The sequence below is a fragment of the Anastrepha obliqua genome, chromosome 4 (genome assembly GCF_027943255.1).
Source record: "Anastrepha obliqua isolate idAnaObli1 chromosome 4, idAnaObli1_1.0, whole genome shotgun sequence".
NCBI lineage: Eukaryota > Metazoa > Arthropoda > Insecta > Diptera > Tephritidae > Anastrepha > Anastrepha obliqua.
In genome coordinates, this window is record NC_072895.1 from 119,633,826 (window position 1) to 119,650,485 (window position 16,660).

The 16,660-nt window shown below is 36.3% G+C and overlaps 1 protein-coding gene across 1 annotated transcript; it reads left to right on the plus strand.

Moving 5' to 3' along the window:
• The first annotated feature begins 239 nt into the window (after nt 1–239).
• LOC129246056 (uncharacterized) lies at nt 240–4,891 on the plus strand. The gene is made up of 12 exons (XM_054884575.1): nt 240–521; nt 777–897; nt 957–1,076; nt 1,150–1,334; nt 1,414–1,578; nt 2,168–2,286; nt 2,494–2,644; nt 2,747–2,969; nt 3,034–3,132; nt 3,263–3,989; nt 4,052–4,182; nt 4,367–4,891. Exons 1-12 carry the CDS (start codon nt 410–412, stop codon nt 4,524–4,526), a joined length of 2,313 nt encoding a protein of 770 aa, XP_054740550.1. The 5' UTR covers nt 240–409; the 3' UTR covers nt 4,527–4,891.
• The last annotated feature ends 11,769 nt before the right edge of the window (nt 4,892–16,660 follow it).

Below are 16,660 nucleotides of genomic sequence, written 5' to 3' on the forward strand. Positions count from 1 at the left end.
GGAGGCCTCCGTCGCCAGCGCTGCGACTCGTATTGCATTTGTGGAATATTTATTTTTGTACAAATTAAAATTAATTAAAAATAAATAAAATAATAAAGAAATATTTTCAAAATTCCTTCGGCCTTCCGAAATACTTAACCACAATTTCTTCTACAATTTTTTTTTTTTAATCTGGTACATGAGTGCTTTTGTACTATTCATTACTTGCCTTTTATATTTTCAAAGTCATTTTTCTTTCAATTCAAATATTTTGAAAAATCATACGAAATAAGCTAAATCTTTAAATTTCTGTGAATTTTTGTGCTAAATTTTCTACGATAAGTGATATTTAATAACAGTTCCGCAAAATATAAAAAAATTTTTAAAATCTAAAAATAAATTGAGGCGATGCGCAGGGCAAAGAGTATCAATGAATTCAGCCAGTGACGCATTTCAGTGCATCCTACCCGATGTAGCAGCTTACATCACCAACGTCAGTGCATCCTTGTACTCCATGGTGATGTCCAGAGATTTGATGGAAGGTTTGTTTAAAAAGATTTTCACAGCTGTTCTTTATTCCGAATCGGTTTGAAAATCTAAGCAAAACAATTTCGCAGCGCTTTGTTTTGGGTAGATTTTTTCTGTTTAATTTTGTGGAAGCTCGAGCCGGTAGCTTTCAATCGGTAACTCAGAGCCAATACTTTGGAATTCGAAAACTTTGCTCAGAAACGGAATAATTAGCTTCATCCATTTATTTAAATACTGAAAAATACTGAATTCTCACCACCTTCTTGCAGATTACTTGCATTGTCAAGGTTTCGCGAGTTCGCTACTCAGTGCCAATTGGACGAACCAAATATATGAGTTCCCCTACCTAATAGTGACTTTATGCATCTCCTTGCTTTTGGCTTTATTAGGGTACGCACAACTTCTCAGCGCCATTCTACACAATTATTTTAGACATCAATTTTTCACAGCTTGATTTGGTTTATTTATGAATTTGTACATGAGAAAAGCTATCGCGCCGAAAATAAGATTGAACGCTACCTCCGTTTAGGTCTCTCGATCTCGCTCTTACTTTTGCTGTTGCCTTACTCGTGAGTTGCCTGACGTTACATGATATTTCACAATTTCAATTCCAATATTTTTCTTTTTTGCTTTACTACTCAGCTTTTGTTTGTGGTTGGCTTTTGTGTCTTATTTGTCTGTGGAATCTGTGCATGCCGGCACCAAAGTGGCACTTAGTGAAAATCGGCGTCTGAGCAAGTTCTTTGAAAACTATATTCAGTCCGTGGAAACAACACCAACTAAAGGCTCAGCGCAAATAAGCAAGAGGATCGAAAATCTGGCGAAGAGTGAGTTTCGCTGAAAGAATAATAAAATCTAAAATTATGATAAGATTTTATGTTTTCAATTTGCATTTAACATTTCTAGATTTAGCATCACAACTGGAAGCCATTGCCCCGAAGGTCATAGAGAAAGGTGAACGATGTCTTATAGCGAAGTTATCTTTCAAAAGCTTGGACATAATCACACTCATCGGGAAAATGAAAGAAGAGTTGCAGAGCCTTTTGGCAGATGTTATGCAACTGATTGACCGTAAGTGAAATTTTTGGAAGTTGGCGAGACAGACAAAATTTATTCAATAGGAACTATGTGAGGTACTCTATTTCAGTCTATGAGTAGCTATAGTAAAGTAATATAGATCCAGTAGAAAATTCAGGTCGTATTTCGCTACATGATTTAGCGAGCTTTACTTCAAGATCCACACAATACCTCGGTTCCCTCCTCTATGTAGCGAATTGAGAGTGCAATTACGCTTCCAAAAAACAGTTTCGACAGTCAGTTACAGGCAAGGCGAATCTATACAAGGTGTTGTGCTGATCACAAGGGGGTATCTTCTTGCTACAGTTGAAATTTGGCACGTATTTTTGGAATCGATATCGCCTTGTACAGATTCATCTTGTATTCAAGGTGCTCCAAAATATAGACAGAAAAAGGGGAAGATTCGATAGTAGATAGAGATATAGATCCAGTACCTCTACCCCTTTTGTGATACACGGTCCTCATACAGTATGGAATGCAATGAGAAAGCCGTGATTCCAATGATTAGGTTCTACATATGCATGTCGGAGATAAGACCAATATTCGAAGTTCAATAAGCTCAAACAAATGTATTCTCTTTCAGATTCCCGATTGTTTTATCGCAATGCAACAAGCTTTTTGGATCTCAAGCAAATAAATTTCGACGTTTACTCCGAACTGATTTTTAAGGAATTCAAGGTCAATCAGCAAAAGATTCTAATGGTAATAAAATGAAAGTAGCACATAGTGGAGGATTATCTTCCAATCTGAGCAAACCAACAAATTCCTTCACACTATATGATTTCCATGACCTATAAGCGTGTGCCTCCTACTCGAAGTCCACATTCTACCATTATTTTTTGAGACAGCACTTCCGTTCTCGACTCGATTTGCTTTATACTTCAACATATCTTCTTTTCACCATTTCAGCTCTTGAATATCGACAGAGTTCTGACCAAAATTCAGGAAGTTGTGGAATTCGCTTCGACTATGAATAACTTGCGGCGGGACTTTACCAACAATATGGAGAATGAGTTCAACATGCTGCAAAGATTTGTGGACGACGCCGTGGCAAAGAGGGGTAAGTACAGGTGGCATCCACTACAAATAATGACTTACCTATGTTACCTTATAGATGTTAGATTTTTTCTTTTTATTTATTTGTTTCTTCCGCGAATATTAGCGCTTGAATACGCAACGCTCAATGAGAGTTTGTCGGCAATGCTGACGCAAATGCGGGATGAAACTGCCACCGAAGCAAACTTCTACCTGCGTCCCTATATGGGTCACTTGGAACTGGTTTATTGCGTAGTGGCACTTCTAATACTTGTGCTGCTGTGTGTGTTTCTCGGACGGTTTTTACGATGCGCAACGAATCGGACCTTCACCCGTTGTGTGCTGATGAGGTAGGCCCATGTTAAGATATAGGAAACTGTTTTGTGGATTAAACTTATTGAAAATCATTTCCAGCATCATCTCAACGATTTCCACAATTCTAATTTTTCTCTGCATATTTGTAATTGTGCACTTCCTGCATGGCGCCATCTACTACAACTACCGGAGAGAAATGTACGTACGAGAAGCACTTTCTCGGCGCTTTTGGGTGTAGCGTAACTCGTATAATATTTTTCTTTTTGTCTTGCTATTCACTTATAAGTTCTACTTATTAACTTTTTATCTACTCACTCGTACATTTCAGTAACGAAAACGAAGGCTTCTGCAACACAGCAACACTTCCTTATTGCAGCCAACATGCACAAACAAGCGTCTTTCTACATAGCCATCTTGCGGACAACATTACAACGGCCATTGCGAAGTACCGAAAACAAACTCTGGCGCGCTTATGCGAAAACATACGCGAGCACAGCGTCAATCCGCAACAAGTTCAATGGGCGCAGAAGCTAAGTGAAGAGTTGACTTTTTTCGAAGAAGTCTTCAGATCAGGCGCCATGTTTGATGTTGTGAAACAAGAATTGAGCTTGAACAATTGGTATGGGTTGCATGACTTACTGAGCGCACAAAGCACTACTAAACCGGACGCACAAGCGCGAAATGTCAGCCAAGACATGCTGGCATGCAACTTAAATACACTGAAGAACTATATTTTCGATCAACTATTCAAGCATGGCATCGTGGTTAGTCTCACTAAATTGGCACAGCACTCGGTGAACCTGAAATCTCATTTGCCGGGCAGCAACCTAACTAAACTGATGAAGCGTGTCTTGCGGGAGACACACGATTTGCAGGACTTCTGTCAAAACGCAGACGATTTCGCGCAAAAGGAAATTGAAAGTATTATTGAATTATATTCGAGAGAACTGTTGGGTTTTGAGTCAACTTTTAAGCAGCTGCCACTATGTAAAGATTTGAGGTTTGCCAGTTTGGGTATATCACGGGAGACTTACGAGTGCATCGAGTACTCATTGGTAAAAACTAGATGAGTACTATTATTTTTTTGAAAATGCTCACAACTTACTCTTGTTTACAGCATGGCTTTCACATTGGCGCTTTTAGTATACTGGTACACCTCTGCATCATACAAATCATCTGCATTTGCTTGGCCATTCTCTATGAGAAAAATGCCACAATTGGCGTAGTGAGATCTTCCAGTTTAAATCGGTAAGCTAAAGTACTAAATGCCTGTACACCAAGTACGCATATGCAAGAAATTATTATTATTAAAAACAAAAAAAAAAAAAAACAGAAAAATAGTAGAGAACCACGACTTAGCATTAAAAGGGAACACTAGCGTTACCACCTGCCGCACGCGTAAAAAATTACTAATTAATTTTTTTTATTTAAGAATGCGATATCACGACGGCAGTGCCACCACCAGCGCGAGAGAAGTAAATGAGAGAGGAGCTTCAACTAAAAGCCGAGGCAGTTTTCTAGTGAAGAAACCCACGCATGTTCGATTTAAAGACAAACCAACGGTAAGCACTGGCAGGCGTTTCAAATGGTGATATTTGGCAACAGCGGGCTTAGAATCTGGTAGAAAGGTAACTAGAAGAGAAAGAGTGCAAGTGAAAAAAATACTTACAGAGGCACGGAGGCTTGAAATACAATAAAAGCACCGCAGATGTAGGTACAAACTACACAAGCATTTGAAGTAATAATTCTGGTGTTCGATCTAAAAGCAACGGAATAAATATAAAAATGATGATGAAATAATGAAGAAAGCGCTTAGGTATGTGATAAGCATATGAAGTTGTGAGCTTAAAATGTATTTCTTAAATTTTTTGTGGTTTTTCTTTCATTTTGTGTTGAACTAAATTAATCGTTAAAGGTCCTGTATAAGTTTAATAAAATGTGTACCCTTTTTACGGAATGTATTTGTAACTTTTTTTAACTCAGCATTGGATGTATATGCGAATGCTTACGTGAAGAGTACGCAATTAAAAAAAAAAACATGTGCAAAAACTGAAAAGGAATGCATAGGATCTGAATCATTCATTAAAGGTCATATCTGCACCAAAGAGGCTCTTAGTGAAAATGGGCGCATGAGTTCCTCGAAAGATATATCGAATCGTTGGAAACACCACCAACTAAAGGCTCAGAAATTCTATCTAAGCTAAGAGGAAAGAGATTGAAAAATCTGGAGAAGAATGAGTACCGTTAAAAAATTAAAACGGATCGTTCAGAATCATAATAGAAAAAACGAAACAGTACTTCAAAATTATAAAACCCGAGATATATACATATGTGGATGAAGGCTTGTGCTCACTTAATTAAGTTACTTTATCTTTTTATAATATTCATAAAAATTTCAAAAAGTTACCATCAAAATGTTCAACTTTTTCAAGAGAATATTTAGATAGCTTCTGGGTGTGCAGTCTTACCTTTTCAATTCAAGTTTAGTATAATAAAGTGTTCTATCACCTTCAAATTCGGATCCCAGATGAGGTACACTGATGAATCAAAATTAGAAAATGGTAGAACAAGAGAGTCAAAGAGAATCAATGGACCTAAATTCACAAATCTCTACACAAGTCTCTACCCAAGAATCTTACTGGCAGAAATACATGCCATTGAAGCAAAAATAAGAGGAACCCACATTTACATACTTTAACACCATCAGATGGCTGTGAAAGCCCTTCTATCAACTAAAGAGTGCTCAATTTAAAGGCATCGGATTTTAAAGTAATGAAAATTTAAATTAATTGTGTAATCTTTATTATTTTTGTGTAGAACTATTCATGACATTTATTTTTTTTTAAATCCTTTTTTACAGAAAAAATCTCAGTTTTACAAAAAAAATATTACTTTTGAAAAAACCCCTTTCTTATGAAATATACTTTTAAAAACTTTTTTGTTTTTCTTTTTTAACTTAAAATTTTTTTTTTCAATTTTTTTGTAAAAAATATGCTTATGCTAAATTTACGAATTTTTTTGTAGAATTTTCTAAACAAATATTTTTTATTATATCCGAAGAACACCCCACCTAACCTTTTTCGCATAAAATATACTTTTTAATAAATTTTTGTTGGCAAATTTTACAAATAACCGAAAATATTTGAGTTTAAAACCTGCATATAAAAAATATTTTTTCGAAATTTATTTTAATATTCAAGCCTACAAATAAGCCATAATGTAGGAAAAGGGGTTACAATTTCCATGCTCCAATTTCCGTGCTCCCTTGTAGTTTCATAGGTGTCAGGAAGTAAAATTTGTTGCATGATCCTGACCCCAGGAATCACTGCTAGGTTCCTTTTCGAAAAGATCTTTCGAAATCGGGGTGGATTATAGAAAGTTTTCATTCGTAAATCGTTGCCTGATCAACAATTGTTAAACGCTAGGAACGTCTAAAAACGAATTGATTCAAATTGGATCTAATTATAATTTGTTATGATGAATTTCGTACGAAAATATTAGTACGTCTGCGTCTTAGGCGTTCTCTGTGAAGAGTTGTGTGAAGGTAGGTTCCATAGAAAGGTACTTGGAAAGACTTGCCCCCAGTAGTGTCATGAGCCATACCTTTCAGAGTATCAGCATCTCTCTTCTCCCATCAGATGTGTATTTGATTACCAGCAAGTTTTTGAGCGGAATACTGATGCTGTTTCATTGCTAGCGCGGTCAATAGCGCGAAATACACCAGACTGTTTTTTCTTTCATAATATCAATTTCAAATGAATAATGTTGCATACTTTAGGGGGCGCTGTTTTTTAATTTAATTTATTTTGATGTGCTGTGGAAAAAGGATAGAAAAGGTAAAAAAAGAATCATTGGATGCGCTATAACACCTTTTTCATGCATATTTTAGATTATCTGCACACAGCTTAAAAAGCTGTCTCTAATTTGTGTCCCTAAAGCAAAGATTACATATTGCAAAATTTATCATAAATTCCCACCGAAGAAAAATTCAAAAAGAGAGAAAAATAAAATAAAAAATAAAAAACTAAAAATATAATATTATAACAAATTGTGTTGCATGAACTTGAGGTCAGCCATTTGCATTTGCAGAATTATTGTAAATAAGCGGCTAATGGCAAAGCAAATCCCTACACAACAATTAATAATCATTACTAACCAAAAGTTGTCGAAAAATGTTAGTTGATAAGGAAAATAAAATAAATTGCAACATTGCCTTAGTACATGCAACACATTGCCTACCCCAAACGCTCGTTAGTTTATAAAAATTTGACAGTTTCTGAAAATTTACAACTTTCCCAGGCTATGGGTCCCTTCAGCATTGAATAACGCAACACAAACACACAATAACACAAAAGGACGACTATGGCCGAATGCAAGTGTTGCACAAAAAATGCAAATCGAATTTAATTGAATTCTCATTATGACCGAAAATTTGCTGCAGAAGTAGTTGGTGACGAGGGAAATGAGAGGGAAGGCGTTGTGAGCGAAATCAATTGGGAACATGATGAATTGTGATGTGTAAATGCTATGCGTTGCATGCCACATGTAACCAGGTCGTCAATGCATAAGAAGGCAAATGCAAGTATGAGTTTTAAAGTCTTTCAAACGCTGGCGAATTGGAGGCACGAGATATGTGCTCTTCGTGGTGCCACAGAGGGAGCATAAGAAAAGGCGCCTTAATGAAATCCCATTTCAGCATTCAATTATGCAGCAAGCGAGGCAGCGCAGCAATCAACCGAGATGCACCACAAATGGCAGGCCATAAACACACACACATACATACGCAGACGTGTGTCAAGTTGAGCATTGCGAAGACGGAGCTTCTACTTGCAACGCTTGCTACCTATTGAAAAACTATGCAAATTGCTGTCTTTTGTCATGCAAATCTGAGTGGGCGCTTCATCTTGTGCCACGCATTCATCTCTCCGCTTGTGCTACCTGCCCCACGCCACCCATTCGGGCGTTCACTTGACTTCACTTAACTTTAAATATTTGTACGGGCAACAGGCATCCTCCTCCCAATAGTTCTCATCACTTGCCCATAATTCACATAAATTCAATATCACAACTCAGACTGCCGTAGCAGCTACTCTTCTTCTCCATCTCTCTACCTCCCATCTACTCGCACATTGTTAGTAGACCTGTTGCCGTATTTCAGCATTTCAGCTGCATAAGTATTTTCTTGCCCCGTCTGTTGACGCATATACCACAAGTTATTTGTGGCATACGTTGTTATTGAAAATTGTGTGTTGCATCTAATAAATCATTGCATTGAATCATCAAGCGGCTTTGTTGCAAATAATAAGTTTGCTTACTTCCACATATCAGTATTTACCATCGTTATTTGTGGCATCAACAAGTATCAAGTGTAAATAAAAGAAACAAACTCGTATAGAGAAATGCGCGCAATTCTTGTGGTTATAGAAAATTGTAGCTCAGTCTGCATGACAGAGGAAAATTTCCGCAATGTTTAATGAGTCGTTGATCATCTTGTGAAGCTTTCAACAGAATCAGAAAATCTATAAAGAAGTCGAAATTGAATTGCAATCAGGTAAGAAACCTGTTGAATGTGTAGTCATAATTTATGCAGCTTTGGTATTTTAGTATAGAAATGTCTAGTATGCCACCTTCATATCAGGAAGGCCCTGTGTAGCACATTCGAATTGAGTCTAGTCAGCTTATTATGCCTGGCAGTCTCTTGAGCAGAGCACAAAACTGTAGCTAAGCTCGACATATAGAAAAATCACTCAAATTCTTCAAATTATTATCTCACATTCATCAATCCAAATTGAAAGATCATTAGATGGACTACCCCCAGCTACCCAATTTCATATTGCGAAAACTTACGCAATTCATTTAAACTTACATCTGGACATACTTACCATAACTTACAATGGCCCATAGGAGGGCCCTATTTGGGATCGATTACATTTGAGGCTATACAGCATTAAAAAAATGGAAGAAATATCTTTCGCGGAAACGTCACCGTTTTGCAAAAACTTTGTCCAAGAAAAAGATTATCCCAGAACCGCGACAAGCACCACATCTTAGCAGAGAGAGTTGTGCACATTCAAGATCCAACCTATCACCGGAGAGATAATCACTCGCTATGCTTTAAAGCGAGGCCATCACCACCAAGGGATATCTGACATTGCTCGCCTATTGAGTTTATGCCTCTTAATACATACAACTAAGATCTGTCCAGAAAGATGTAGATAGGGAAAAGAGATGTCGCTGGAAGTTTCAAAGCGCAGCTGTAGCGAGCTCAACGCCTCAAGAATAGCATTAATACCATCACCTTTGCCTTAAAATAAAAATCCTACTTTGTGTTTGAGTAACTTTTTTACTAAATAAAAAAAAATATTTCTCGTAAGGGAAATTTTTATTTGTACCTTTACAATTTTTTCTGTTCAGTGGAAATAAATAAAAAATCCAATTTTTTGTTTGAGTAACTTTTTTACTAAAAAAAATATTTCTAGTAATGGACATTTTTATTTGTACCTTTACAATTTTTTCTGTTCAATGGAAATATGATAGCCATCAAGTGGCTGCCGCCAATCTGGATTCACACTTGTTTGCATTCCTGTCGAATATTTTTCCCAAGGACTGCGAATGGAAGCTCCATAAACCAATGGCTTCAAGTGTCCTTTCGCAATATCCATTAGTGTCAATCAGGCAAAGTTGATAAATACTCGTCTTAGTACTATTCAACTCCAGGCATTTCATTTTATTTCTTTTACTTCTGCTGAAAAACAAATGAGAAACAGACTTTTTTCATGTTAGATAAAATCCACATTAATTATAGACTGTGCAGAGAAGCTAACTGCCTTAGCTGCAAATAGTATTAGTAGCTGGATGGTATCCTCTGGATTCCAGCTTTCAGTTTCCAGTATCTTCAAAAGCCACAAGAGTATATTAACTGATTTTTTTAATCCCAACTGATTTTAGAGTATTCAATGCGACATCTGCCTGTGATAGTAGAGCAAGAGGAATGCCTCCTTTGCGTTGGAAAGAGCAAATGGAGAGGAACTTGACTTCACTTGGTATGTCCAACTAGCTTTAGTTAGCACGAAGAAGAAACGATTGATGCGACTTGTTGAAATTGGCCTTTAGATAGCCCAATCAAGAAGTAAAGGAAAAATGTTCTCTGGTTGCACAAGGTGATGCAAAATTAATCATTCAATACAAAAAATTACTAAAAAAAACATATTTTGAGTGATGGCAATCTTCATATTGATCTGTATGCGCTTCATTTCTTGTCTGTTTGTGTACTGCAGCATTCTACTTTACAAGTATTCCTATTTTTTAATGGAAAAATATCAATTAGTTTACTTAGCTGTTAAATTTTAATCGAAAAAAGGGTGACCCCGATATTTTTGGAAAAATATTCGTTCAGGTAGGATTGTGCCTGTACCGCCTCCCACCACACGAAAGCTCCATAAGTCAAAATGGGTCAGATAATCCTATTGTACGCCCAGTGGAGGTTTCAGACCCCATTTTCTGCAAAATATCTTCTTCAGATGAAAAGGGCATTACAAGCTTTCGTCATCCTTTCATCGATGTTTCTTACCCAAGAAAGTTTTGAGTGCAGAATTATGCCAAACGTGTAAGTAAAATTTCTTTATACTTTTTGTGTTTGCCAGTTGCTTCTGGGCGACATTCATAAATTTGATGTTTCTTCCCATCTGACAATCAATGTTGCTGGCGAAATTTCACCGCTGCGAAGTTAGTACCAGCCTTTAGTGACAAACCCTTTTCGAGTAGGCAAATAGTTTTTAATCTTGTGTCAAATATTTTGATAGTGTTTAAATTAGGAAAATTTTGTGCAAAACGAATTCGAGTTACCCCAATGGTAGTTCTCTATAAGTCACCTAAGATTATATAATACTACTATCATCAACTCAAGCAAAACCAGCGATTCTTTGAAATTTGTCAAATATTGTGTGTGTACAAAATCATAAACAAACTTTAAACTGATAACCCATACTTACATATACTTACTTATACTCGAATATATGTACTCGTAGTATAAACCGCCAAACTCAACATATACAAATATAGAAAGTTGCAAGCGGTTGCAAAGAAAACAAATAAAGGTAATAGGAAAAAAGTGAAAAGAGAAAAACGAAAAACAGTAAACAGATAAACAATAAAAGTTATGTCTGCATTTATTATATAATACAATAACAATTGCACGCTCATATGAGTGAGGACGAGAGCTGATTGAATAAGATGGCAAGCAGTCACACCGGACAAAGCTTTCAACCACTTATACATACTTACGCTTATAAAACTATTTTGAACAGGACAATGCTCCACTGCACACGGAATACTTATACCCGAGCAAACAGACAGCAATACAACTCTTTACATACAAGCCATGCAATAATACAAGTGAGTATGTTTTGTTGTATTTTAGTTTTTAACTGTGCACCTACAAATAGCAGCGAAATACTGCTCGCCAGTTTGCAACTAATAAAGTTAAATTGCAGTGTCGATTTTGGTCGGCAATTGGCGCACCACACATTAGATTTTGGGTTTTCTATACTTGTTATACATATACATAGACATGAACTACATATGTATATATGTATATGTGTATGTATGTTCGCACGCTTGGCAAATAGTCAAGAGGCAAAAAAATATTCAGCTGAATATTGAAAAGCACATGCGTACTTGCACATAAGACGAATATAATAAAACAATTGAATAAAATTCGAAATAATAGCAGCAGCCGTAAGCATACAACGCAAGTTACGTATACGCCGCAGTCAATACAGAGCGACCCCAAAAAATGTGCACCTACGAACTGGCGCATCACCAAATAGTCTGGAGGTAATACCGAATTGCGCAAACAGCAGCTGTAGCATCTTGGGATGGTTGCTGGCTAACGAAAATTTCAACTACACACATACATACATACATGCATCTGAAGGTGTGCTTTGGCATTTTTATGTCATTTTCAGTTATTGCTGCTGCATATTGACCCACTTCTCGTAGCAATTGTCAATGGCTCCACCTAATACTTGTCTTTTGTTTTGCGGCTGTAAGGCTTGTTTGTGGCACGTGCTGCTTCTATGCTTATACAACAACTTGGTTATTGTTATTGTAGAAATGTCGGCTGGCTGTTGTTGTGGGCTTGCAAAATGTGAAAACTTTGACAGTGCCAGCAAAAACAAGCCAAATACACCTGATGGCCAAGTGGAAAAACTCAAACCAATACACTTGCATACGTAGGAGTGTGTGCGTGAATATGTATGTATTTGCAGGAAAATGTGTACGTACATAGGAACATAAGTTTGTATTTTGTTCGTACAATTTTCTCAGTCTGGGTCGCTGTATCGATAAACTGTCGAAACTACAATCCAATCACCTGAATAAGTGAGAGAGCTGCTTCAAATTTTTCGATGGCGCTAACAGGCAAATACTAGCGCCTGTACATATAGGGTGAGCCATATAGCGTTTGCTTTTTGAACCACCTATTTTTTTGAGAATGGTAACACAAATGACATGTCAAATGTGTTCATAATTTACTTAAAGGTTTGACATTTACGAAATGGGACGCTATACGCTTGAACAAAATTGGAAAATATTGAAAACCTATTTCCAAAGTGGTGACTCTCTTCTTCTTCTTTTCTGATTTTCACATCGGTGGCTACGTCAATAAGCAAAATTGTCGGATTTGGGGCTCAGAAAATCCACTCGTTACTGTAGAGAAGCAAACGCATCCACAACGAGTCACTGTTTGGTGCGGTTTTGTCTGGCGGCATAATCGGGCCATTTGTTTTCGAAAATGAGCGAGAAGCCGCGGTTACAGTAAATGGCGAGCGTAACCGTGACATGCTCAACGAGTTTTTGTTTCCAAAAATTGAAGAGGATGACATGGACGACATTTGGTTTCAACAGGACGGTACAACTTGTCACACTGCCAAAGTTACACTCGAACTTTAGGCTACCGTTTTTGAATTCCGATATCAATTGACCGCCTCGGAGCTGTGATTTAAGCCCGTTAGACAATTTTTTGTGGGGAGCCGTTAAGGACAAATGCTATGCCAACCATCTAGAGACGATTGATGCTTTAAAACACGAAATCGAAGTTGCCATTCATGAAATTGGAGCCCAAACAATCAAAAATGTGCTTAAAAATTGGGTTGATCGAATGGCCTACTGTAAAGCCAGTCGTGGCAGTCATTTAAACGATATTATTTTTCATTCATAAATGACAATGTACAATCTTCAAAATAAAAAAAAAAGTTTGAAAAAATATTTATTGGTTTTTTTGTATAGCCGATTCAAAAAGCAAATTTTACATGGCCCACCCTGTACTCGTACAAAAGCTGGATGGTGCAAAGAGTGTTCGAAAGTTGTGCAGGGTTAGGTGCAGGAACACATATAAATTTGTCATTTTAGTTTTAATGAATAAAATAATAATAATTGGAAAAAATATATACAATTAAATAAGGATAGATAGGATAGTAAAAGATGCGAATGGGCCGCAATGAATAGAATGGGTCCAAAATATGATGGCATAGCATAAAATAAGATAGGATTATGCCATCGTATAAACATAGTAGGTTGAGATAAGAGAGGAGGATAGGATATCATTGAAAAATATAGGATGGAAAACGAGCGAGATGAGGATAGTATTAGGGGAGGGAGAGTGATGATAAAATATAAGATGAGATGGAAAATGATGCATACCTGGTTATTTTACTGAAAGACTTATATGTATATGGGAGTTTTACCATCATTTTTATCAAAAACCTGACGCACTAGAGAGATCATCCTACATACATATTTACATTGAAATTTACCCCTTCTTTCCCTTTTTTGGTCATTAAACTGCAATCCAATGCCCGTTTTTCCTGCTTCCCCCATTTTCAGCTTTAATTTTGCTTTTCCTACTCTATTTTTCCTCTGTATGGCATGACAATAGACGAACTTGATTCATTGTCCAAATGAGCCCTCGTTTGGGCACTATTTTCTTAAAAGAACGACGTGACGGGCACTTCTGGATGCCAGCATCTTGTTTAGCAAACAAAATTGCATCGGAAACCAGTTTAATAGAAAAACCAGAATAATTTTGTAGACCTGTGTAATTTATACAAATTTTTGTTATTTTCAATATTCAAACGTGCATATTTGTGGAAAAAAGATCACAGGCAACTATTTGTGCCGTTGGGTGTATGATCCACAAATTGCGTAAACTCAATACAGCACAGAGACATTTTCACAGGGTTTGACAATTCATTTGTTTCTTATTCAGTTTTAATCATTTTTTTAAGAAAATATAGTTTATTCTCATACGAAAACCATATAAAAAAATGTAATTAATTTTTACAAAAATTTCACTCCTTCAGATTCAATTTACGAAACACAAGAATTTTCAACAAAATTTCTCACTTTTTCTGAAGCTTAAGCAAAAATTTCCAGTATCCTATTGAATTTTGGTATAATAAAGTGGAAGTGTCGAGTAAGTGAAAAATTGCGCTGATTTTTTACAATTCTTTTTACTTTTGCCTTCGAATGCTCGATAAAAATTTTCACATTTATTTCTATGAAAACATTATTTGAAAGACCGAACATAGTCAGGAAAAATAATTATTAAAAATCCACGCGATTTTTGCCCCACTTAAAATTTGAAATTTCTTATATCAAAATTAAATGCGAGCGCGAAACTTTTCAACAAATTCTCTATATAAAAAGTGTCAAAATTTGTATAAAAACTTGTTGATTTTTTTTTGTTTTTTTTACACAAAGTTTGAAACCTAGATTTACATACTTTTTATAGGAGAATGAACTTTATTTTCATAAAAAAGTTATTAAAATATATTTGGAAGCAAAGAAGTTGTCAAAAGGTACCAAAAAGTCCCTGTTCTGTACTTATTTAACTCAGTCTATGAGACAACGATTCTGTAGCTATGGGCGTTAACTTATTCGCTCTTACTATTGCTTGGATTTCTTTTTGTCGAAGTAGTCTCGTTCTTTGCCACCAGCAACTCGAGTATTCTGGGATATGGTAAGATACCTTACATAAGGTAGTAGTCTGGTAATTTACACGTTTTTTGAGGCCATGTTTAGGACATTTTTTTGAAGGTAAAATAAAATTCAATCGGTTTGATTGTCTGATATGTTATTAAAGGTATCAGAAGGTGTACAAAAAAAATTTTTTTTTTTTAATGTTTTGATACTATTTTTGTACACTGCAGCAAGCGGCAAAAAAGAGGTACAGTGGCTGGCCGGCGTGATTTCATCACTTGTGGTCATCTGAAACAGAAAAGACAAATTGCTTATTAATCAGTGTGCTTGTCGTCCTGGTGCTACCCGCCAGATAAGATCAAATGATTTTGACAAAAAATAACAAAATGGCGGACTTCGTAAGAAAATTACCTTTTCTTAAAGTGGAAATCGGACTAAAAAATGGAAAGTTAGGGACGAAATAAATTAAATCTACTACCCGCCAGAACTATTGATGTGTAGAAAAACATATCTAAATTTCAGCTCAATCCGTTATATAGAAAATTTGTTTTCACGACGGCCATCCGGAAAAACGTTGTTTTGAGAAAAACGCGTTTAAAGATTTAGCGGCTTAGCGCGCGCAAGTACGAGCCGCTCTCATTCGAAATTCGAAATTTTCAAAATAAGTTACCAGACTACTACCATAAATAACATATTGATTCAAACAGTTACCTTTAATGCCTTCAAAGCCGAAGTGTAGGGTAAGATCCGTCAGTGAATATTTTATAAATCGACACATACATGCGTATATGCTGACGACAGTGTCGTCTTTGCGAGAAATAGGGAGACTCTTCATAGCGTTTTCATGCGACTAGTGCAGGCTACATAACCAGCTAACCTTAAAATAAATGAAGAAAAAACCAAGATCCTTTCAAGATTGTCACATCAAAATCAGAAGTTATAATTTTGAGCTCATACAGGAATTTACATATCTGGGCGTAGTATTCAGCATAAATAAATATCCGTTCTTATCAATCGATATTAGAGGAACAAATCTGCAGATGTACAAAACTATCACAAGGCCGATTCTAACCTACAGTTGTGAAACGTGGGTACTTCAACTTAATGACGTGAGTTTACTGAAACGGTTTGAAAGAAAAATATGGGATTCTTAGAAACATGTTCTGCCTTATACGATTAGAAGACGGTACATACCGCATACGGTATAACAACGAACTCAGTGTTTAAATCGCGGGGCGAAATGAAACGCGGCTTACAAAGACGCAAAGATGGCGCTGCACAGTGCGGCCGATTCCCGAAAAGCTGGCCAAAACTCAAAAAATTAAGTAATTGATTCAAAATTTCTTACTCGGGGGTTGTCGGGGTCGCTGATTACGAATTTGATCTTAAAATTTTGAAAATCCACCCCCTTCCACCCCTATTGGCCACCCCCTCACGTGAAATAGCGTATATTCTAGAACATAATCAAGATGCATGTAAATTTATATGTTTTTGGGGTCGCAAGGTAGCAAGTGATAGCAGCTGAATCTTGTTTTATTCAGTAACCATTACTGTTTTGAGTAACCTTTAATAGGTTTCAAAGCAGCATATGACGGCGTTGTATTACTATACAGTTTGAAAACTCAAATTTTATAAAAAAAATTGCAAAAAATGTATCTACGTATTGCTGCAGCTAAAAATTTTGTGTCGAGGTATTGATATGTACTAAAGATTTCTCTAACCTTCCGAAGATGATTCCATTGGGTTT